The sequence below is a fragment of the Eulemur rufifrons genome, chromosome 3 (assembly GCF_041146395.1).
Source record: "Eulemur rufifrons isolate Redbay chromosome 3, OSU_ERuf_1, whole genome shotgun sequence".
Classification (NCBI taxonomy): domain Eukaryota; kingdom Metazoa; phylum Chordata; class Mammalia; order Primates; family Lemuridae; genus Eulemur; species Eulemur rufifrons.
Genome location: NC_090985.1, coordinates 49,587,250 through 49,608,233, shown reverse-complemented (window position 1 = coordinate 49,608,233; position 20,984 = coordinate 49,587,250). Strand labels below are relative to the sequence as shown.

Below are 20,984 nucleotides of genomic sequence, written 5' to 3'. Positions count from 1 at the left end.
AGAATATATTATCAGTAGAATACATGAAATCCATTTTCTGTGAGCTCTCAGAATATGATTCTATTTCTATCTTTTTATCCATCTATCTTATTTATTTCTTATCCTCATCATCTGAAAGCAAATTTAGAAGCATGGTTTCTTGAATGCAGCATTACAGAAGTTAATTGAGGTGAACCAGACTGCCAAGTTAAAAAAAAAATTGAAATAATTAATATGAAATAAAGAAATTCAAAGGATTATAAAAAACGAAGAGTGTATAACCATGCAACTTCATGGACAGTGACTACACATACAAGCAAATGAAAGCAGCTGACCACGTACCCACACACCTTGGCAGAGGTGCACTCCACACTCGTCGGCCACCACCAAGACAGATGATCTCTGATGTTCCTTCCAGTCGATAACCCGATGAACATGAGAAGGTCAGAGTGTCGCCAACCCCAAAGTTGAACCCAATTCGGTTACCATATTGAGGAACTCCAGGATCTTCACAAGGTTCCAGATTATATTCTGTAAATTAGGGTGAAAGAATTCCCCCCAAAGGAGGGAAAGACAAAGAAAATTATAGTGATCACTTTTAAGGATACATTCCTATTGTTTGCAAACTGGCTGTTTTTAGGGCCCAGTCATATGTATAACTATGGGAACATACTAATGGCACACATAATTTTCTTCTTTTGTGAAAGAGCTAATAACTTAAATACTTTTATGTGCGAATTTCAGTGTAGATGAGAAAATGTCACTATCTCATACTATTTTTTCTGCATTAGAAACATTTCCATTTTAGATATTTTTGACTTATAATAATGGAATAAGAGCTGAATGTTTTCAAACACAAAGTAGCATTTGGAATGAAGTCATTTGCACTTTTGAAATGCATTTTACATAATGTTTTTAATTTAAATGACAAAAGCTCTGTGTCTCTGTATACAAGGAGTTCAATTAACGCATATTCTGAAAAGCATGAGACTTGAGATATAAAGGTTTATGTAAGAATGAAGTTTCCACACACTGAAAATTATCATATTGTAGATTTATACAGGAACTTTCCCCCAAGCAATGCATGAACATCATGAAAATGAACAACTAAACAGTCTTCAGGGTATGAGAGAGTAGATTTGATTAAATAACATTATAATTTATATACAGTCCTAAGAAAAAGTAGCTTATCTAAAAATATTCCCAGAGCACTTACTGTGTAATTGCAATAAAGAATAAGAGAAGTTGTTTCATGTTGATTATCTAATACTTTATTGCTTAAAAAATTTATTTGGACATTATTTTTAACATTCTAGGTTAAAATTGATTATGTTCATTTACTATTCATTGTGGAATATCTTAAGGATTTAGCAGCCAAGTATTTCCATCCACATACTAAAATAATAAATTAAGAATAAGGTCAGTGCTTGTATCATTTTAATGTTAGCAAGTTAGTATAAGATTTACTTATTAATTTGTCTCTGTATTAAGAAATAACCATTTGAAATAATTATCCCATGCAACTAGAAAGTAGAACTCTAAGTAGCGGGAATACTTTTTATTCTCTTTGGTCTTATAATTTTTTTTCCTGGAATCTAAGTCACACTATTGTCTATAAATGAGGTTGTTCTAGAAGAAAGGGGTGACTACATTAATTTGTTTCCAAATTATCTAATTCTAGAAGAATAAATTAAATTTATCTTAATCTTGGCTGGTTAACTATAAGATATATAATGCTTGAGTATCACTGGTTTAATCTCCATTTCATTTTTGCGTCTCACTAAAACTTTAAAATATATATTTGAATTGTCATTTTAATTTTGCTATGCATTTTAGCTAGTTTTGAACTCTGTTAGAATTCTTCAGGATTGTAAAGAAAGGTAATTATTGTACTTCTAGTAGATTTTAGTGAATTAATTTATTTTTTGCTTTTGTTTAAAGGTTTCCTTTAATTTATTACCAGAGACAATCTTCAAGGTATTTCAAACTGTCCTAAAAACTTGTTGATAGATATTTCTTCGTTTTCTTCTTCTCCTTTTTAAAATCTTTCTTCTTATCTGCTATTTTCTCCTCTCCGTTTTATCATTAGCTATGCTCAGACTTTTAAAAATCTGATTTTTTAAAAGTTACTAAAGGAGCTCTTTTTGTTTATTTTCTCACCAGAGAATGTAATATTGAATCCTTCATATGATATTGAAAAATCTGAAATGAAGCGTAGTTGAGCCCTGAAATTTCCATAGAGACCAGCATTGATTGTTGAAGGGAGATCTGAACCAGTCAGGCGTGCCAGCGGTTGGGTAAAACTACCGTTCTCTGTGATCAGCAAGTAGTCATGATGGTCTTCCAGATGAAAGGTATGGAAGTTGAACTGCACACCTGTTAAGAAAAATAGGAAAATTGGACTTACAATGTACATTGATAAAACACAGAAAGTTACTATCAAACTAACTAAAGCCAGGACTCTCCTTATAATTGATTTTTCTGAAAATTAAATAAACTGCTGTAAAACATTCCAAATATATAGTATATTATCCTTCTTTTGTTTTTGTTTTCTCTTCAGCTTCATTATAAGAGATATATTTAGTCACGTCTTGGAAACTGAAAATAAAATTTAAAAATCAATGTCTGAAAAGGAATCTCCTGGTTTTCTGAAAATTTCAAGGAAAGTGCATATCCCTTGTTTTTGATAGAGATGCAACTTCCTGGTGAATATTGTACATTTCTGATCCATTTCCTCCTCCAGTTCCCTCAACATACATAAAAATAATGCTTAATATTATAGCACTTAACTTCCAAACAATACTCAAGTCGATTTTAGAAGAGACATATAAAACAGGCATAGGGAAGTGCTATTTGTTAAATGAATGTAATGCCTCTTCATTTATTTATTTTTCACACATTTCAACCTGTGCATATAATATGCCGAAAATGCATATTAAAGTGCTCAGCTCACTGAATTTTCACAAACTGAACATCTTTGCAAACAGTACCTAAACCAATAGGCACAACATTATCAACACCTATATCCCCCTTCATGAAACTTTTCTATCACTTCATTTTGCCACAAGTAACCACTCACTCACTTCCAATAGAATAGAGTGGTTTTGCTACTTTATATAAAGGTTTCATAGTTCATTTAATAGAATCATATTACACACTGTTTTGGGTCTGATTTTTACTCACCACTAGGTATGTGAGATTCATCTATATCATTGTGTATGGCTGTTGGTTATTTTCAAAGATAGATGGTATAGCATTTCATTTTGTGAATACACCACATCCATTTACCCATTTAATTGTTGATGGTAATTCAGGTAGTTTGCCTTATATCACAAATGTAAATAGTGCTGTTATCTATAAATCCTGCTATGAACATTTGAATTTGTCTTTTGATGAACACATGTGTTTATTCTTCTTTTAATATTTTTCTTTTTATTGGGACTGTGTTTTGAGACATGTGCTTATTTTTACTGGATAATGATCTAGGAGCAGAATTACTGGGTCATGTGTAATAATATGTATTCTGCTTTAACAAATACTATTTTAAAAAGTGGCCATGCCAATTTACATTTTCATAGTCAAATATGGTTGCTCTGCTTCTTCACCAATATTTGAAAATTTGGTGATTTTTCATTTGTTCCATTCTGGGGAATATGTAGTGTTTCATTGTGGTATCACATTAGTTTTTAATGACATTGTCTAGAACACATGTAAAAGACTAACAATTTCTCCCCCCCACACACAACATACTGTATGTAAAGTACTGCATGAAATAAAAAATAGCTAACAGACGTATCCTTCTTTTGAAGTGCATGATTTTCTTTTACTTGACCTAAAGAAAGTCACTGAAATATTTACTAAGGAAATCCAAAACCTCAGAGTGTGATAAGTAGCATTCTTTATTCATTTGCATTTTAGTTCCAGATGCTGGAAATTCTTAAAGGTCCTATTGTTTAAAAAAAAAAAAAAAGTGTTATAAAATGGGACAAAGACAAATAAACTGAGAACACAAGCAATGACAAAACAAGGTTATTATTGCCTAATGGACCAGTGATTTCAGATTTGGAACAGATTTGAAATGTACAAGATATTATTTTCAAACTCTATTTTCAAAATATAACGGTTTTTTTTTTTCTTTCTCCACAATGGGCAGGAATACCAGAGCCCTTTTAAAGGGGATTCAGAAATTGAGTCAGTTTTTCAAATGTTCTTTAGTATAAAATTGATATTGATATTAGACAGATGAAAGGAGAAAGGGGTGTTGATATGATAAGAAGAAGATGCATTGCCATGTAGATGACCTGTTATCTAAATTGACAAAGTAACATAAGAGTGGAAAGTTCAGATAAGTCAGTCTTATTTCTGCTATAGAGTAAAGCTAAGAAAAATACACAGTAGGAGAGTTGACTGAAAACAGACAAGCAAGAGATCATTATGTATACAATTTATATTTTTTAAGAAATGTGCTTTTCCTGATATACACTGAATTAATTAATTTAAAATTTCATTATATAGTGGTTCCAACAAGGCCTCTGTCAAGTATTACCTTTCTGAGCCTCACTTTCTCCATCTGTAAAATGGGGTTTTGATAGAGTTGTCTTATGCTTTAAATGACATATGGAAATGACTTGGCCCAGAGGCTGGCACAGAGGAAGTGTTCAGTAACAGTTATTGTTGTTTTTCAATTTTCCAAAATGAGAGCTAATATTTTTCATGTAACTTAGACCTGGCCAGCTCCTTTATAAAAGGAAGTTTATCTTTATCTAATTATGTATTAAACAATAGTATTTGTTTTTACTACTGCAAAACAATTTAAGAACTTAAAAGTTGTGCTGAAGATCAGTTAATCCAGATTAGAAAATGATACTGAAAAACTATTATATTCTAGGCATTATGGAATATATATATTTAGAAGATTGTAAGTAACTTATGATCTGAGGGAAAAGATACATAAGCCAAAATTTCAAGCATTCTGCTAAGTTTTATAAAATTGGCTAATACAAGTCAACATAAGAGCATAGAAATAGACGTAACTAATTTTTCAGAGGGCTCAGTAGAGGGTTCTGAAGGCAATGACCTTTAATAGTGAGAAGTTTGTGGAGGAGCATCCCTGAGATAGACATTTTGAGAAAAGAAGATGACAAGAAAGGACGCGCAATTCCAACAGGGTAGTGAGAAAAAGTCAATGGTTTCAACATTGTAATGTCTTCTCATAAGAATGGTAATTCAAGATGCCTTATTAAGGTAATGTATGTTACAGATACATATGAAAAGATTTGTACTTTTTAATGTCAAAATAGCACAAATATCTAGGTTTAAGTTACAGTTATGCCACCAACTATTAACTTGACGTTTCCATTTGACTTATTTTTTTTTTTTCCTAATCTATACATTTATAAGCTTGGCCTATGCTTTGTCAAAGGACAATTATATGTGTTCAAAAACCTTTACTTAATGTTAAGTGATGAAGAGATTACTGATGGTGCATTTGAAGATTTTTACTACTTAAATACTTAGATACCTAGATCTATCTTTGTTAAGAATCTTATAAATCCTTAAAGTGCTAATGATCATGCTTATATAAGAACATTCTGACTGTATAATGTAATTATAAATGAGATGTAAATCATTTCAAAATAATCTCACAGGATCTCTGAATCAAACTAATATGATGAGATATAACAGGAGAATATATAAAAGTTTGCATCAAAGATAGAAAAAAATCAATTGCATAATTATAGAATTTTAAGAATTGGGCTTAACTGTAAAGTCTCAATAATCTAAAAAGATAATTTAGATGACTACATACTCTTTAGTATATTAGTATTACAACATGACAACAAAAAAGTTAATGAAAGCAAATATAGACTTCATTAATGGAAATAATTTATAGTATTAAACTATACTAGAGTATGTTTACCTTTAGAAAACCACATTTTTAAAGAGATATTGATATCCCTGAATATCAATAAACAGTAATGCAACCAGGGAAAGATGACTAGTATGGTGATGAAAATGAAAATATTACCTTATGATGAAGAATTGAAGGAACTAGGAGTGTTTAGGAATAAAAGATGGAATAAGGGTCTGGGGATGGAGGGCATGAAAAACATGGTGGTCCCAGCATGGTGAGTTGGTATGTTTTAAAAGCTTAAGGTTGGAGCAAGGATTAGGTTGTTTTTTTTGTGTGTGTAGCTTCAGAGAGCAGATCAGGGATAACAGCTGCAGAAGAATTTTAGAACAATTAAATATACACAAAAATTGACCAGGTTTTCCCAAAGAGTACGTTTCCCATCAACAGAATTATCCACATCAGGCCAGTTCATCATGTTTCTGGAACACTATAGAAAGAAACTCGTGTGCTAAGAGGTTAGACTATGTTACCTTGATGATTTCTTCCAACTTTAAGAGATTATCCTTCATATAACTTTGCCTACAATTTGGAATAGTACTTCAAACAAACTTCCTTGGCTCTTGAAAGAAAGACATCTAAATTTGCATTTCTTACCATGTAAATACAGATTTAATTAACACTTGCAACCTGTGAAGATGCAAAACCTTAAGTGTTAATTAAACTTCTATTTACATAGCAAGCAGTATGTAGCCCTCCATTTTCTTCTGTAATATTAGGGAGCTTATTTTAAACTCGATTAATCTATTACACACTAGAATAATAAGACACTTTGATTAACTTACAGCAAAGAGTCTTCTATTATGGAGAATAACAAAAATCACAGTTTGCAAAGTCTTCTACCTCTTTTCTCTGCTGTTAAATGCCAGAATACTCATTTTAACATCATTTTTTCCCCTCAATAACATTTAATTCACTGTAAAAATCTAACTATAACTATTCTTATATAACACTTACTCCCCAATAAAATGATGTACAATTTTATCAAAGGTAAACTTCATTTGTGAAATTAATACATTTAAGTTTATGAAGCACAAGCTTTTATTTTGAAAATTGTAACAGCATCTTCTCATAGGTAAGAGTTTTTTGTTTTCAATTTTTTTAGATATTCTACAATAAAATCAATAAATACAATATAAAAGTAAAACTCAATAATATAACATAAAAATATAGCTAAAAGTAACACCGGTGTTCAAAACCAGATTTTAAAATGAATACATTAGCTCTTTTAATGATTGGCCCATGGGGATTTCCAGGTACATAATTTTAATTAATTTTAGTTTTGATTTATTAAAATGGTCAATTTACCATTGGTAAGTTGTTACTTTGATCAACCACATTGTTAAATTTACTAGTTTGGTTGTATTGCATGAATGAACCAGAAGTACTTTTACTTATTTGTTTATTTGTAAAAGGGCATTTATAAACATTTACCATATGGACAGTGCAACTTTACACTCCATTTTAATTATGTGAGGCATATATATCAGCAGGTCTGTACTGGAGAATTTGAAAAACAGGTATTAAAGAATGGTTATAAATTTATATAGGGAATATAATTGTAATAAATAAACATAAACATTTGTGTATATAAACTGTACTATTTGCTTTACAATTGGCTCAGCATTTAAGAGCATCTTCATATTTCTCTTTGAACTTCTGAAATCAACTTCTTGACACTATGCCAGAGATAAGCCATTTGTTTGAGGTTTTGTTGATACGAAAATTCCAAATAACATTAGTTTATTATATCAAAAGAAAATAAATGTTTTATATCACCATTCTGATAAAACATAAGCATATTATAATACAATAGAAAAGTAAATATAATCCTCTGATTCAGTTACTCAAATTAAATTTTGTTTTAGCATATTTTAGTACTGATATGTTTTTGCTCATGCAAAATGACATTGTAAGGGACAATGAAATAAAAATAGACTCAAAGAAAATTCAGAAGATAGCCCAGTTATTATTGCATAAAGCAATTTACCTTTTCCATGGGTTACATCAACAGTCCATGTACAATTCAGAGAATTTGGATAAAATTCTGGGTAACCAGGTGATAAGATTGTTCCACTAGGCCCTCTAACATCTCCTCCACATAATGCTGAAAATATAAAGAAATACAGTCATATGATCAGTCACAGTTAGAGAGGCAGAGGCTGAACAAAAGCTCTTATCTCCTCTCTTGAAATAGAATGAGTCCCATTATCTTTGCCCAAGCTACTTCCTGGTAAAAACAGATGTGTGTAAATACCTCTTCCAATACTAGGAAGTCATATCATCCATTGCAGCACTAGAGAAGAAAAAGATATTTAACAGCATCTGAGAATTAGTATTGGTTCCAAGAGCACATAGCTCAACTTTCCGCGTTTGAAGTACGTACTTACACATTTCTAATTATAAGCAGCATTTGCATAAATTGGTGGTAAATTAAACATGAGCAATTAATTGTTTTGCAGTCCTTCTTATCAAGCACTAAGAAAACAAATTGTTAATTATGTAAAATTGTTTCTTATAGATTCCTAAAGGGATATGTATCATTCTTTATAGTATTCCTTTTAAAATAGTGAAGTAAGCTGTGAAAGATTTGAAGGCTGCTTCTGTACTTCTGCATTTCTCTGATAAATATCATGAACAAAGAGGAATTTTTGAGGGGATACACAGTTATAAGTAAATATCCCAAGATAATAAAAATAAATGTTTATAATCTGAAGTAAAAAATTAAAATTTGATTCAATATTCGTTTCTTTGAGAACAAATCATAGCTTACAATGTGTTCTACCATATTTAATAACTGTCAGTGCTTATGGTATGCCAGACAATTTTATCAATAATAAAATTAGAAAAGACAAACATATGGCCTAGTAAGAATTTTTATTCTAGTGGAAGCAGATGATTTCTATTTCACTTGGAAAGGCCATGTCTCTAGGACATAGGCAAGGGCAGTAAGAATCATGAAAACATTGTCTACTTTGATCCTTGCTCAAATTTCCTGGGACACTAGAAAAGTGAGTTTTGGCCTCATTTTCTTCCATGATTTTTTCAAAGCAGCAATGCTGAGTATGAAAAGAGGTGAGACAATCTGGCTGCTATTTTACATTACCTGACTACAAATAGTGAGTCTGCAGTTCTTAGCAGTACATAAGCATGCAGGCTTGTATTTATATATTCATACAAAATTTAAAACCACTCCTCCCTTTGTTACTTCTTTCACTCCACCTAAGGCCTTGACTAGTACCTCTCTTGAAAAGTTGTCTTTTAAGGCATCTTCCTGAGACCAAGATAAGCTCATGCTTCCAAATACACTTATTAAAAAAATATTATAATAATATGCATGATTTGGTAAACTAGACTCCTATTTAGAACCGGCACAGTCTTTCATTGGCAATCATTCTTACTGAATTTTTCAATTTCCTTTCAAAGTTTTAAATAGCCGTATTGTACTATTGTGATCAATGTAAGAGAAAGATGTACCATTTCCACTATATGTTGCTGATAATGGTGTGGCTAATTTGATCTGTTATTTTTACTTTTGTTGAAATTCATTTGGTTTATTGCCAGAGAACTATTTATTTTTTTATTATATTATTTTTACATGTGTTCATTTATTCTTAATATATATTTTATGTTCCATTTTGAGAGTCAAACAAAAAGCCAATAATATAAGATATGAAATTTGTTGAGTGAAATATGAGTGAAAATGCTTTATTGAATTAAAACCAACAATTTCTATTTGAAAGGCCTACATTTCATTCAGCTACAATAAAACTTCTCGGTGAACAGAAGAATGAAAATTGAGAGAGTTAAATTAAGATAAAAACACAAAAAAGTAACAAAAAAAAGACAGATGCAAAACTTTTAGGAAGTACATCACCTATGTGCTCCTATGCATGTATGTGTGTGTATATATTTGTGTGTGTGTATAGGGAGTAGAGAGAAAGCTTTTTTGTATATCAGTATTCTTTTAAATAAAGCTATTTTATCAAATATCCCACTTTTTAACTTGGAGCGTTTTTTGGAAATTTTCTGTCTGTAAGCTATCACTATATACCTGTAAAGAAGGTGGGAGGTTAAATAAAGAAGGTGGGAGGTTAAAGGGGCATTCTTCAGGTAAATAAATACAGTTGTATAACACTAACACATTTAGAAATTTAAGAGGAATGAATGGTCAACAACTAATATATTAGTAATGGACAGTCACATTACCTTGACTATAATCAGATGGCAAAATACAGAATACATTTTTATGACACAGTAGAGATTTTGTTATTTGAGAATAATTAGTAATGGATATAGGCCTTGAGGGTAATTGATTTAAAGATGGAATTTCATAGAAAATAGTGGGGAAAGAGTGTAATTTAAGCATCTTTCTTTTGAGAGGTGAAACTAAAAATATAAAAATACATAAACTTTATCTTATATCTAATAAAACTTAGGATAGAATTACAACTATTCATTAATTCTTGGCAAAAACAGTACTAACCACTTGTATTGAACTTAGAGTGTGACTGGTACTGTTCTGCAGAATTTATTTCTATTAACTCACTTAACCTCCACAACCAGCCCTATGAGAAAAGTACTGTAATTATTCACAGTTTACAGATGAGAAACCAAGTACAGAGAGAACTCAAGCAATCTCATTCCAGAGTCCATCATCTTAACCAAACTCTTCAATCAAGTGTTGATTTTTTTCACATTAAGAGTTATGATTTTAAACAAAAACTATAAAAAAGCCAACTATGATGTTCTTCTCTAATGTTTGACATAGTAGCATTTCCCTAAAATGGTCAATGTATATAAAAATCATTTCAAGGACATCATTTATTTTCTCAGAGATTCACTTGATGCTTTCATCTTGAAATCACCATCTTCTTTTTATTTTATTTTTTTTTCATCTTATTGTTATGGGGGATACAGAATTGCAGGTTACATACGTTACCCATGTACCGCCTTTCCCCCCAAGTCAGAGCTCCAGGCGTGTCCGTTCCCCAGGTAGTGCGCGTTGCACCCATCATGTAGGTATATGTCCCTCCCCCCCCCACCCCACCCCTTCCCGAGTCAGCACCTTCAAGTGTTACCATTCCCCAAACGGTGTGCAATGCACTCATTGGAAATCACCATCTTTTAAAGCATCTAACACCTAATGTGTCAGCACCCTTGTCTTTGTTCTTTAATTTATCTATCTCTTCTGTATTCTCATGTGCCAGGGGCTTCATGTGTGATTGAAACAGTTTCCACCATGATCCTCAGCCTCATCATTTTCATCAACCTGATGAAATCCTTTACTTTTCTAAATGAGATTATTTTACATTGCAAACGTTTTAAATTGTATTTGCTTTATATTGTCAGCTTTTTGAGCAATTACAAGAGATTGCACAGTGACAGATGCTAATGCTAAATAGGAAGCTTGTTTGAGATGGATTAATTCTAAAAGTGGTTAATTCATTACTGAATATTCTTTCATACTGATGATGTTTGCTTATCTAAAAACTACTCCTATTAGAATAAGAACGTATAAGAGGAAATCAATAGCTTATTAGAATCAATCATGAAAGACCTAAATTATTAAGATGAATAAAAGAATAGGTTTTTAAATGTGATATTTTTTAAATCAGATAGAGAATGAAATTCAAATGTACTATAATAGATATAGTGGTATAGAGACTGTTACAAAAATTTCTTAGTTAAAAATGTAACGCTGAGATTTAAGTAAGTTCAAGAGAATATATGGGCCATTCATATAGCAAACTTCATTAGAACAAAAGTATCTAAAAAGTATGCCATGGATCTCTAGTTTTATTATATATTACCTCTTCTGAAGGAATTCCAGTTTATTTCAACAACCTTACTAATTGATTCCATGTGTCTTTAGGGATATGGCCATTTTTGTAACAGACATAATAGGATTATATGTTCTAGTGAATGGGAAATAGACATATTGTATATCAAATGAATCTCAAGTTGAATCAAGTTCAATTTTGTCTTCTGCCTCTAATGGCTTGGAGAACTCAGAAATGATTAAATGTATACATGAAAACCTAGTTACTTTATATGAGAGCAAACAGCTGGCAAAGAAAAGCACCTAAAGGATAAAGATCAGCAGTACCATAAGCAGTCAGAGTGACTGCTCTCAAAATACCAGTGAGAGTAATTAGCCAGATACACAGTAATCTTGGCTAGTAGATTTTTTCTCCCTGATTTTTGCTGCATATGATCACTGCCTTTTCACGTAAGTATCCATTAGAGTTTTGAAATAGTGAAGTCTCTCCCAAAGCTAAGCCCTTGAATACAATTGCTCAGATCTGTAAATTTACACCTTGTCCTTGGTAGTGGTACACATCTGCTAGTGCTGACCTGTCTATATCTAAATAGACAATTTTTAGACCATGATCTATCAAAACACTTTGGGTATTGCAATGGAGCATGTAAATATCCACCTATTAGTAATCCTATTATGATTTTTGGTTGGTTTGTTTGCTGTTTTTAATCTTAATGCTTTTCTTTTCCTATTTCCAGGTCTCCCCATCTTAAACACTATACTCTTATCTGAGACTGTTTATATTTGGGTTCTATACACACGTGCTTATCTTGAACTCTTGGATCCTAAATCACAATTCAGATATTCTTTTGATACATTAGCCTATGCACTCAAATATTTAAATAACATGGAATAAATAAGGGAAACAATGAGGTTTAAGTTTACTCAGTTAAATTTTGGCTTCTGCCTCTAATGGATTGGATGACTCTGAATCATATAACATGTTTAGTGCTATATTTCCCCCAAAATAAGATAGCCATATTGTTTATAATGAAAATGAGATAATTTGAGGGCAAAATTCAGATGCCAACACAAAATGGTGTAAACAGGGCAAAGGGGGAAGCAAACAGATCCACTTAAGAAGTAAATAATAAAAACATGATGTATCAAAATTACAAAATAGTGCAGAAGAATTTCTGGTTCAAGGTTCAAGATTCCTCAATCCATAGTGAAAGATGAATTTAGAAAGAATCAACTTTTACTCAGAAACCTAAGTATATATACAGCAAATAGAATTAAATTCAAATTACTCTTTTCACATGGTATAACTGATAGCAAAAAGGGTAATGTCCTATTTTCAGTCACTCATTTCAAGCAGTCTACAGCATCTATAAACTATTTAAATAGCTGTATGTATTTTTTATATAAAATCCTTTTGTATGTGACATCACTGAGAAAAGAATAACAAATCATTGATCTTTCATTTTAAAGAATTTTCCTGTTGTGAAGAACGTGGATGGGAAACAGTGTAGTGGTAGACTTGTACCTAGAATGTGGATTTAGGCTGCTTGGGTTTGAATTCTGACTCTGCCATTAACTGGTGGAATGACACAGAGCAAGGTACTTATTTTTTGCATTAGTTTTCTCATCTGTAAGTGGTGGTCATAATAGCACTTATTTCATGTAGTTATTTTGAAGATAAAATGAGTTAATATATGTAAAGTATCTGTAGCAGTACTAGCACATGGTAAACACTCAATAAATGTTAGCTGTCATTATTATTACCATCATACCTCATTGTCTGGTTTGTTTTGTGAATTAGCTAATCGTGGGCTGTAAACACACCACAGACCTTATGCGTGTTAGAGTGAAGCACACTATATACAAGCATCTAGGCAATCTAAGCCAATCAAGTTTACCTTCTTGGATAAGGGAAAGAAATTCAGCTTATTTATTTCACCCCCTTTTACCCAAGGAAATTGAAATTAGTTGCCACTGGGGAAAAAGTTTAGATTGGAGGAAAGGCCTTATCAAATCATTTTACTAGGAGATAGGATAGGTGAATTGGGTTCAAGTCAATGGAAAATTGTTAAGCTTGTTATAGCTGATTTATACAAAGCTCAGACATTTAAAAAACAAATATAATTCAACCCTTGCCCAGTTGTACTCAGGGTGAAAGGGGAACACAAAAGAGGAGGACAGATCAAAATGGAGATTCAAAGTAACATGATTTGATCTTTCAGAAACAGATTCATTGTAAGAATGCTAGATGGGACAGAACTGGAAAGGATGGATTCTACATGGTTAAGGATTATGATTAGTAATTTGAGTTTTTATCTCCAACCAATAAAAAAAAATTAAATATTTTTGACATAAAGTGTAACATAAAATAACATTAGTGTGAAAGATGAAAGTTGGATTGAAAAAGTCAGAAATTAAATTTAAAGTTGATGGCAGTTGCATTTGTGAAAGATGATGAGGGCCTGTGATGCTTCTCAGAAAACTGGATATACTTGCTTTTATTATTAATACAAGTTAAATGTGTTGGTTTACTCGGACATTATATTTTATCTTTCTGCTTCTTGGGATAATATTGCCTCCATGCCTCTCTTTAATGGTGAATGCTTGTTACTCATGACAACCCTGTAGCTTTATCAGGTCCTGGAAAATATAATACCTTTATACCACTATTATATGTCTCAACCATCGGGATGGATGGGCACATGATCTGGACAAGGTAAATTGTAATTGACCCTCCTCCTTTACTACAGTAAGTGTTCAGGTATGGACCAATCAGATACCTTTCTTGGGATTTTTCTAATAGGAACAAGGAAGGGCTCTCATTCTTCTGTGATGCTGAAGCTACAACACTACAAACTTTTTCCTGAGACTGTATTTTCTACCGTCAGTTCCCCACATGGAAAAAGCCAGGCTACAATTGAAGAGATTTATGCAAATACAAAGTAAAAAGTCTAAATGGAAGATAGAGAGATCCTTGAAAAGGTTTTAATTCATGCTTATAATTAGCAATGAGAAATATGTCACCTTGCATTTTCTAAGATTTGAATAGTTGAACAATTTCTGCTTTTATTTTTTAAAATCAGTTAGAGTTGGGCTTCTGTCAGTTACAATAACAAGAACGCTGGCTATTACAAATTGTACTGTACCAAATATGAGGAAGATGTGTTGATTTGCTTAAACCCTGTTATAAAAACAAACTGGCCTAAAGCTGTTCCTAACAAAAATGATGGCATTGGCAGTACTTGAAAATTTAATCACAAAATGACAAATGTAATCTTTCTCCTTAAAAAAGAATAAGTATGCAAGTTGGAAATAGTGCTATAAATAGAAATTAAGCCCATATTAAATAATGCATAGATTTATACTGAGTGTGTTTTTTTGACAAAGCAAGTAAGAAAGCACTTCCCAATCTTAGGGGAACCAGTTTCTTCCGTGGTATTTTCACTTATTTCCTGAAAAATGAAGCATCTTGAACTTATTCTCATAAAAGTAAAGCAGCAGCAAAGAACACTGGTATACTATTTATTATAACTAGGAGCTTGCCACCACAAGGAAGTTTGGGCAAACTGCCATGGTACTGTGTAGCTACTCAGAATTTTGAGGAATGGGCTGGGCATTCATTTGGACTAGTATATGTTGCCTTTCAGGTCAGGAAGCAAATGTTACATTTTTTCAGTGCATTCATCTAACACCAATTTGGCAATTTCCAATGCCATTTTGTTAAAGGGTCTACAATATGTAATTAAAATGATTATATAAGCACATTTAGAAAATATACATGTACAGGAGATATGTGTATATATATGTCTACACACATACACACATATACATAGCATCTTTAGGCATAAGTTAAGTTTGGCTGATTATCAATATTCTTTATTTTATTAATGGTTTGATAACATAAAATTGCCAAAATTCAATATAATCTTTTAGAAATATAAAAGATTTATAATTATGTTAAACCCCACATTTCATAAAGACAATATTGATTTTTTTTGTTTATAAATCAGTGTATTTTGCATGTTCAATGAATTCTTACCATCACAAGTTGGGAGTGGATGACTCCACCAGTGGTTTTTTTCACATAAAAGGGGCTCTTCATGGCTCAACCTGTACCCTGGATCACAGCTAAATGAAACAGTAGATCCAATGGAGAAATCATGACCATAGCGACGGCCATGTACAGGTATGCCAGGATCCAAGCAAGAATATGTGTTCACTGTAACACCTGGGAAACAATGGGAATAAAATAAAGAGTAAGCTTGATAGGATTGACATTTGCTGAAAATGATTCCTATTTCTTCAGACAATTGTGAGTGATGATTTTCACAAATAAGTATACTCATAGCTTCATTTAAAAGAAAACACAATTTATTTAACAAATATGTTGTGTCATTTCCTACCAGTAAAGGTCAAATTCAGGTGATTTAGTTATATAAGAACATGATGAACATGCATAATTATCTATGAAACTTTGTGTTGTTATAAATTTACATAAATACATATATATGTACACAATAATAATCATAGCAGTAATTAGTATTTCTTGAACTTATTATATTCTAGACACAGTTCTAAGTATTATACAAAAATTTCCTCAATCACCAAAAGAATAAAGAGAAGTATTTTGCAATATATGAAAATATGAACACCAAAATCTTTCCAAGTAAAACAGAACAGTACAAGTTCTCTATCGTCTACCTGCTGGTGTTTTTAATAGTCTATAGGGTATTTTGGTATTTTCTCATGATAAACTTCTTTGCAATTTATAATCCATAGCTGAGATCATACCATAACAATATTTCTTCTTTAATAAGACATGGTTTATCAACCTTGGCACTATTAGTGTTTTGAACTAGATAATTCTTTGTTGTGGGGTGTCCTGTACTGTGGAGTATGTTTAGAAACATCCTTGGCCTCAACCTGCTAAATGCCAGTAGCAGTTCTCAATTCATGATAATCAAAAATGTCCCCAGTTGAGAATCACTTGTATAAAGCGTAAAAAATTATGGTCTTATTCTTCTCAATGGGAAATTTAAACACTGGACAACTACTGTTTCTATATTCCAAAAATATAGTAATTAGCATTTTCAAAATTATATAATTATCTTAATCACATAAAAAAATTTATTGGTATTAGCTACCCAATTTAAAAATGAAGCTAAACAAAATAGTACAAAATAGAAGTTTAATTTTAAAGAAGTAAATTGTATGTTTTAAGTATATTTGTTAATCATATTCGTTTCATTCAAATGCTTTTCTTAAATAAGAAACTAAAACATAACAGAGCCAATTTTATCTTTAATACAACTATTTTTATCTGTTAGATTTCTCTTCTCAGTGTGACCACTGTTTTTTTAGGCACCCAACACATTGTAAATCTCATTCATCTTTGAATCCTTCTTTTTTTCCTCCACAAAATACATTGGAAATCTATGCTTATTGAAAAGCATAATGTCATTTATTATTTCCCTTACTCTATCCAAAGATTTAAGTCTATGAAACAAACAATAATGTCTGGCGTGTCTTCAACATCTTTCATGTCCAATCTATTCTACACAAAATTTTGGACATACGTATCCCTAAAATATGTTATTTCATTGTTTTTATACCCTATTGCTAATGGGACCATATTCAAAGTCATTGCCCTGAAATTCAAGATTCCCAAATTAGACTCTACTTTATTAATTTCCATTATCTTCCAATGTTCATTCTTCATCAATCAGGTAGGTATCTTCACTAGTTTTATGATTTCTTTCTTCTCCAGGAATACCTTCAGTTGTCCCCCTAATGTATCCAATCTTCTCAATCTTTAACAGAAAAGTTTAGATCCCCTTGCCTTCAAGTCTTTATCTTCCTCTAATGCTCTGGCTCACATATAACTATTCTTTACTTAAAACTCTAATGTTGTAGTAAAATCTTTTAAAATCAGGTGAATAGGGGTTAAAGAGGTCTTTACAATATAAATGATGGTAAAATTTTGGTAAACTTAATTATTCAAAAATGATTTTGATGGTTTCAGATTTCTAGAGTAAAGGTCAGTAAATAGTACCAGTTTAATAATTTCATTTGTTTGGACACAGAGTGGAATAATAGACATTGGAGACATGCAAAGATGAGAGGGTGGGAGTTTGGGAGGGAAGTGAAAGGTGAAAAATTACTTAATGGATACAATGTACATTATTTGGGTGATGGCTACACTATAAGCCCAGACTTCATTCACAACCATGCACTATATTCATGTAATAAAACTCCACTTGCAACTCCAAAATTATAAAAATAACATAAAATTTTAAAAAATTTCATTTATCCTTCTTGGCTTTCCAACTGATGATTGAAACAAGATGATGCACTTTTTTTATGTCTCTCACTGAGCTGTGTAGGTCTAGGAATCACAAAATAAGTCTAAAAAATATTTCATAATTGATTAACCATCAAATCACTCAACATATAATCAAGGCAATGGAAATATTGCAAAAATGAGAAAATGAGAAATATCATGATGGACAGATATCAGTATAATTTATTATCAAACAGTCATTATTTAAAAATTACAATGTAATTGGAAGTTAAGTAGTTTTAGAAGATTCTTAAGTTTTGGCAACATACATAATTTTCAGAAGTTCATGTTTGCATTATATCAAATAGCATTAACATTTTCTCATTTCTTTTATTGTTTTACAGTATTTTTTAAGACGAAAATCTTAAAATAAATTTTCTACTTATTTATATAATAAAATATTTGAATATTTTACATTTTGGTTTGTCTTAGCTCTCCCCCCAAATATATATTGATTATAGATACAGCAACTTATTTAAATTGTATATCATTTTTGATGTCTACCATTTTCCATAATTAGAAATAAGCACTATATCTATACATGCATATGAAAATATGCATTTGGAGATGGATATATTTGTCTATACGTTTGTTCTGTATCTATAACTTTAAAGTTTCATGTAATATTTAGATATTCAGGGAGACTTAATTATATTTGTATTTCAAGCAATAAACCATAATAACTAGAAGTGATTTTACCTGGGGAAAAAACTATACTGAAACAAAAAATGATTATGTTCCTAAAGTCTGCTCTGTGTTGTTGCTATTATTGTTTATATATTTTGAAAACTATAAATAATCTTATCTTACTGATACAGTTTTTACAACCCCCCTTTAAAGGCAGTCTTACTAATAAACTATTTAAGAGAAATAAATAAACTATCTAACAAAAAGAGAAAGGAAAAAACTCACAGCACAGTAATTGCCCCTTTTAATCACAATGCAACTGCCCCTTTGTTAAATTAACCAACTGGTGCTCAACTTGTTGTCTTTAAGATTAACCAAAATTGTTTTATTTGATAGTTTGTTTAACGGCCTTGAAGTGTTCCCAAGCAGACAGCAAGGGTGAGAAGCTTCCCAGCTTCAGCTCACCAGACCAGATTTCAAGTACCCGGATAAGGCAGCCTTACAGAGAAGAGGGAAAAGAGCGAGGGAGGGGGAACAGATGCAGCAGCTTCACAGCTGTTTTTCTTCTATCACTCTGCCACAATAAACTTTTTTTCTCTTTACCCCCATAAAAGTTCAGACCCTTTGGGCTTGGGACCTACACGGTGGTACTTCTCCTATCTTTCTTTCTTTGTGCTGAGCCCTTCCCTCTACCTAATCTGGGGAGTAAAATAAACTTTCTTTCATTTGAATTCTGAAGTATGTGTGGATTCTCTCGTTTCATTTTACAATAATGCTTAGGAAATATATTTCCATGCGATAAAGTTCGAAATAATGGGAAGTTAATATGGTTGAATGATATTGTAGATAAGAAGATTAAAAAAGGAAAAGCAATAAGTATATATTGATCATGATTTAAAAAACCCACGAGTCCATTGACCCTATCAACTGAAGAGAGATGCCCAACAGCTAATATAAAGCTATAAATTTCAAATGCAGAAATTTTTTCTTGAGGGAGAAGGGGTCATAAGAGACTTGAATATAAAAAGAAATAACATCTGCACTTGAAACAAAGATATCTTGTAGTAACCCTCTTCAGGGTGCCATTAGATCCATTTATCAAAACTATATTTCATGCAAAGGTATATATATATGGCAATATATTTCATGATGAAAATATGTGCATATGTGAATTTGTATATTTTTCACATACAAACATCATATGCAATAAACTACACGTGTATAAATATGCAAAATGTTTATAAAGAGACTTGTTTCTATGTAAATATCAGCATCAAAATATTTTTAAATAAATATTTTAAACTTTAAAAAAAACTATAAGATTTTAACAGGCATTATTATAAATGAATTCCAACATTCTGAATTATAGATTGTTTTAACAGTTTCTGACTAGTTATGTTAATTATATTTGAATATATGTGTATATATTTTACTTTTCAAATTAATATAATTTCAATCTTTTATACAAAATACTAAAATCAAATATTTTAAATGAAAGTTGTGTGCAATTAGTGTGAGTAAAATATAAAAGAATAATTGAATTTGTGAAGTAAATGCTAAAAGAATATGTCATTGTTCATATGTATTTTAGACTGACATGTATTGTCTATTGTTTGCCTTTTAGAACTACAGAAATATGATTATTACATGAACTCATTTTAAAAAAAATACTTGATGCTTCTGATATTTCCCTGGTATTTTCTCTCATAATGATATTAGATAGATATTGTTGAAAAATATATTGCAGAATTTACTATTACACACACCTTGTAAACCATTTGCATTCTTATAGATCAAGGAAAGCTTTGATTTATAATAAATAAATAAAGCTACTACTTCTCTTAATAATGCAGTGATAGTACCAAATGTAGGGCAAACAGAACAGGATAGTAAAAAAAATTCTGTCATTACTTACTTTCATAATGAATCTTGAAACCATTATTGGAACGGCTGTTGTCTGTTGTAAATAGAAGGTATATAAAATTACTGCTACTAAATAGAAATTGGGGCACTTGTGTGCCATTGTAAGATCCAAGCAAGGGTGACAGAAGATTTGGCCCATCATGAACTTCCAGAACATCATAATTCAATTCAGTCTGAAATCTAAAATTAAGAGACACATGTGAAAATATATTCATTAGAATTACACTATATAGGAAAATAATGTTTTAGATGGTTATTTATAAATTACTATTTAAAATTTTTACTATTTTTATATTATAATATTCTTTAGCTTACCTAATATCTAAGATATCATTTAAGACTTCATCACTTGTGAATACCAAAGGTACAAGCTCTTATTTCTATGGAAATTTATCATTACAGGTATAAATGTATATCTGTTG

General features: G+C 31.1%; 1 protein-coding gene across 3 annotated transcripts in view; it reads right to left on the bottom strand.

The window, feature by feature from the left end:
* CSMD3 (CUB and Sushi multiple domains 3) overlaps positions 1–20,984 on the bottom strand; it is a 1,111,380-nt gene that overhangs the window by 351,107 nt on the left and 739,289 nt on the right. For all 3 annotated transcript variants that reach the window (XM_069466068.1, XM_069466069.1, XM_069466070.1), the window contains 5 exons: positions 20,555–20,742; positions 15,712–15,900; positions 7,881–7,997; positions 2,140–2,355; positions 322–510 (listed from right to left, as the gene is read on the bottom strand). In XM_069466068.1, coding sequence (XP_069322169.1) covers positions 322–510; positions 2,140–2,355; positions 7,881–7,997; positions 15,712–15,900; positions 20,555–20,742 — 899 coding nt within the window. The remainder of the gene's footprint in view (positions 1–321; positions 511–2,139; positions 2,356–7,880; positions 7,998–15,711; positions 15,901–20,554; positions 20,743–20,984) is intronic.